The 4,111-nt window shown below is 40.4% G+C and overlaps 1 protein-coding gene across 1 annotated transcript; it reads right to left on the bottom strand.

Moving 5' to 3' along the window:
- Nucleotides 1-699: 699 nt before the first annotated feature.
- LOC149205408 (phosphatidylinositol 4-kinase gamma 4-like) lies at nt 700-3,818 on the bottom strand. Its single transcript, XM_089395048.1, is given in 3 exon segments — nt 700-1,423; nt 1,838-2,373; nt 2,376-3,818. Coding segments are annotated over 3 exon segments (1,848 nt in total). The 5' UTR covers nt 3,304-3,818; the 3' UTR covers nt 700-1,039.
- Nucleotides 3,819-4,111: the final 293 nt, after the last annotated feature.

Here is a 4,111-nt window from a genome sequence, read left to right as displayed (position 1 = left end):
GAAGTCCAATGCTTTTAACATCAACTGAATCCCAACGAAGAACCGATTCCCCATATCTTTGATGCAATGGTTTTGGAGGTATCTAGAAGCAGAAGCTTTGTCACACTAGTCAACAAATAAAGCTATAAACTTGTCAGTGGTTTCGGTAAAACAAGCCGCAAAATATAATGGGACTGAGAAAACTTTTGACATGTAATCATTAAACTACAAAGTGTGATCGGAGACAATAACATGCATACTGATCGCCCAGACATGTTTCCAAAAAATGCATCAAGACATTCTTTAAACATCATATAGGCACACAACGAGATCCCTATTGCACTCTAAAAAATGCTTTTGGAATATGTTTCACACGTTTAAGGACAAAAATCACTTTCAGTATAAACGACACTAAAGATATAACACATCAAACATGAAAATAAACACAAGGGCCGTCAATGAGGATCATGTTTCCAAGCTTATCAAAGCAAATAAATCAACAAACTAGTTTCCATTCAACTATCTTGAATTCATGGCATCAGATAATTTTGGAGACCATAACTACAAAAATATTTTCGAAAAAGCAATCAGAATTTGTTAGAAAAAACACTAATACAAACCAGTCACTATAGAAGGAAATAAAATAGAATAACTTAGGGGTATGGCAAAATACGATGCTATAGCCAATTTTTACAATTATACAAGGTTAAGCTAAACATATAATAAATGGATGTATATTAACAGTGTAAACATATAGTCCAATGGACTACTGCCATCTTACGTGGCACGATGCTGCCTATTAAAGGTGGAAATTGAAAGCTGCATGTGATCTCGAAAATTCAGCATATCCAAAAGATCAGCGTAGAGTCAGCTATGTTGCAATCTCAGAACATCTGAGTGCAGAAAGAAAATGTAATGCGATCACAGCATGTGATCCAAAGAACTTGCCTCTTGTGAGCTGTTATGGCCAACAACGCACAGGAAAAAAGAATATGTTTATATATATAAAATATTCACACATGGAGTCAACTTTCTTGTTCTTAGATAGGCCACTTTAAGGTCATTCTGATGGTTTCATGTTTGCTAAATAACGGTCCATTATCTGAGACACAACCTCGAGAAATGTTTCCTCGCTGGATGCAGGAAGTACTGCTTCTTGAGCCTCTTCTAAGATATCTTCAAGGTCAGATGGGTTGTTGAGAGACTCCCTACACATGATGAGGGCAATCTCATACGGGGTAAGGCCAACAGCTGCACCCTTCTTCAATAACATTGTAGAAATGCGAAGTACACGTGAACATTCCAGAGATAAATTCCAACCGAGAGACTTGAGCAGTTCAATATCCTTATCTGCATCCAAAGACTCTATGTATTTAAGAGTCTCAGGCTTGTATGGTTGTCTTGCCTGAGGCCAATATAACCACTCAAAGGTGCAATCCTCAAACTGCAATATAGCCAAAAGTAATATTGTTATCATAGAATTGATGGCATTAAATAATAAACGGAGAGCACCACTTAAACGTGCAACCCACAAAAATGGTTTTCAACAGACGTGCTCTTCATCGTCAAACTGAATGTTACCTAGGTCATGATAAAAACAATTTGAATAAAGAGAAAAGGAATAGTAAATTCAACTTGGAGAAATTACGAAGTTAATTCATAAGAAAATCAGAAGCCATGACCAGGTTTTCTTGTGGGACTCAATTGTGTGCATTTCTTTGAATGAATAAGACCTTTATTGCAAAAATATAAAACCAGCTCACAGATAATCCTTGTAATCAATCCATGATAAACGGCACCTTAATTCCTTGGCAAAATTGAAAGAATTGAAACAGCATTTTAAGTTTAGAGAACTCACGTTTTCTGGCAGACAATACCCATGATCGATTGGAATAAGTTGGATTGATGATTGATCCTCTCGTTTGCAAACTAAGATATTCCCACCATGCCTATCTGCATTTGCCAAACGCATGTCCAACACAGTAATCCTGTGCACTTCCTCCACAGGAAATGCAGCTGGACCCATGTCTTCACAGTTGCTATAGCTTTCCACAAACTTTTGTAGAGAACCCACCTTTGGCTCTTGACTGAACTTACCAAAACCTGCTGAAACGTGAAATGCACTATGCGAGCACTTAATCATCATTGTAGGAGGAACCCCTGCAAAGCCAACTTCATCACCAACCAATGATCGAGGACCATCAATTGGATGATCTAATATGTAGGCTGCAACCTCCCTGTAAGCACCCTCACCTACTCTAGTGCCTTTCTTTAAGCCCTCTCCATTCAAGGATATAGGTAGACCCCTCGGGTTATTTATGGCCATAGGTTCCTCGTCAATTGGCTTGAATACACCAATATACTTCATTCCCGTTGAATCTTGCATAAAATAGCTCCTCCAGATCCCTCTTTGGATTGAATCGGAGAATATCCACATTCCAGACCCTCTCTCATGTCTTTAATCATTTTATTAAAAGTTGCAGATAATTTATGCCTGGGGCTAGCTGTTAGCGGTTCTAATACACATCGACTTGTAGGACATCCTGTATCAATCCTTTGATATTGTATGCCATCGTCATCATAACTGTTGTGTTTTTCTGACAGTGGCAATGGCATGGATGGCCTCACTGCTACCTGCATTGATGATTTCTCTTGGACAGCATGATCACGTTGGATCTCATATTGTTTTATACCCGGTTCATCAGAGGTAGCAACAGAGAGCTCCACATCTTTTCCAATCGGTTTTGTCCTAACTTTGGCACTTTTCCTCACAAACAAATGAACCACAGCAGCATCATTTTCCAAGGTCAAATCATCTACTAACCTCTGGTCCTCGAGCTGCTTCCCTTTGAAAACCAGCTCCTGTTCCTCCAAACACAGGCCCTTTTCTCTCTGTGCAATCCGCTGCTTCAACTCTCCAATATTGCGATTCCTTTCCAGCTGAAATACAAGCTCCTTTCCATCGACTGTCCTCACAGTCACAACCTGAAGATCGGAAAGACGGAGAACCAGATGCAACACATTCCCATCGGTGACGCCGTAATCCTTGATTAAGCTGTTACTCCTAGACAACTCCCTCCCCCCATACACTAGCTTCTGCTGTTTAACATAAAAACCCTTGTACGCTTGAATCTTCATTTTCACAGAAGCTATTGTATCCGAGGCCAGAACCCTCAGAGGTATGTAAGAGTTTTCAGTAGACAAGTAAATCTGTATCCCATCTGACACATATCCATGGCATTGCCTGCTGCCATGGCACAAGGATTGGGGAGAAAAAAAGGAGTCTTCTTTCACAGGGCTCAGAACCACCCCAGAGGTCGCCATGTTTTAAATTACTAAGAAGCAAAAGATATAGGTACAATTGTTCAGATACTATATACACAAGTGAACAGAGAAATGATCCTTCGGGATGGAGGACCTTCTCTGTTACCCACAAGCCAAACCCTACACTTGAAGGAACCTAATTAGAGGGTTACTCATTCAATGGTCACTCTGCTTGGTTCTCATCGATAATCCCTTAATAAATAACTGCGTGAGACGAGATATATACACATACATATTCACCCAAGAGCCGTGATGCCCTTCAACGATGCACTGAAGGCTTTGAGGGAATCCAGACACAGAATGTAACAATTTATCCCTTTCAGATCCCCATAATCTTTCAACACAAAGAAAACGGCACCGATTTACAAGAAAGAACAAGAACGTACCGTTAGAGGGCAAAGAGTGTCGCTGTGATTCCTGCAACTATTTCTTCTTCCTCTGTCTTCGGTTTCTCTTCTCATTGTGTTGTGTGTTTGTGGCGTCCCAGCGCTCCTATAAACGGCCCCAAATGAACACCGTCAATTTTAACGTTAAATGACGTGGATGAGTAACGGAGCCAGCCCCTGGACTGTTTGAATTCTTGACGTGGAGGTTCAACTTGAAGCTTTACTTGCATCCCACATAATCATTATTCCGTGCGATGGGAGAGGAAGGGACTTTCCGGGAAGCTGAGAGGAACCTCCCACATAACATGGTAGAAGGAACGAGCGCAACTATACTAGGATTCCATGCTCACTTCAACTTTGACTTCAACAACCCATTCCATGGCAACTTTGACTATAAACGCCCATTTTTTCATATATATATA

This window comes from Pinus tabuliformis, chromosome 1_2 (assembly GCF_031772625.1).
Source record: "Pinus tabuliformis cultivar Carrire ecotype Pingquan chromosome 1_2, CPIR1, whole genome shotgun sequence".
NCBI lineage: Eukaryota > Viridiplantae > Streptophyta > Pinopsida > Pinales > Pinaceae > Pinus > Pinus tabuliformis.
Note: the sequence above shows the minus strand (reverse complement) of the source record. Positions and strands in the feature narration are given on the sequence as shown.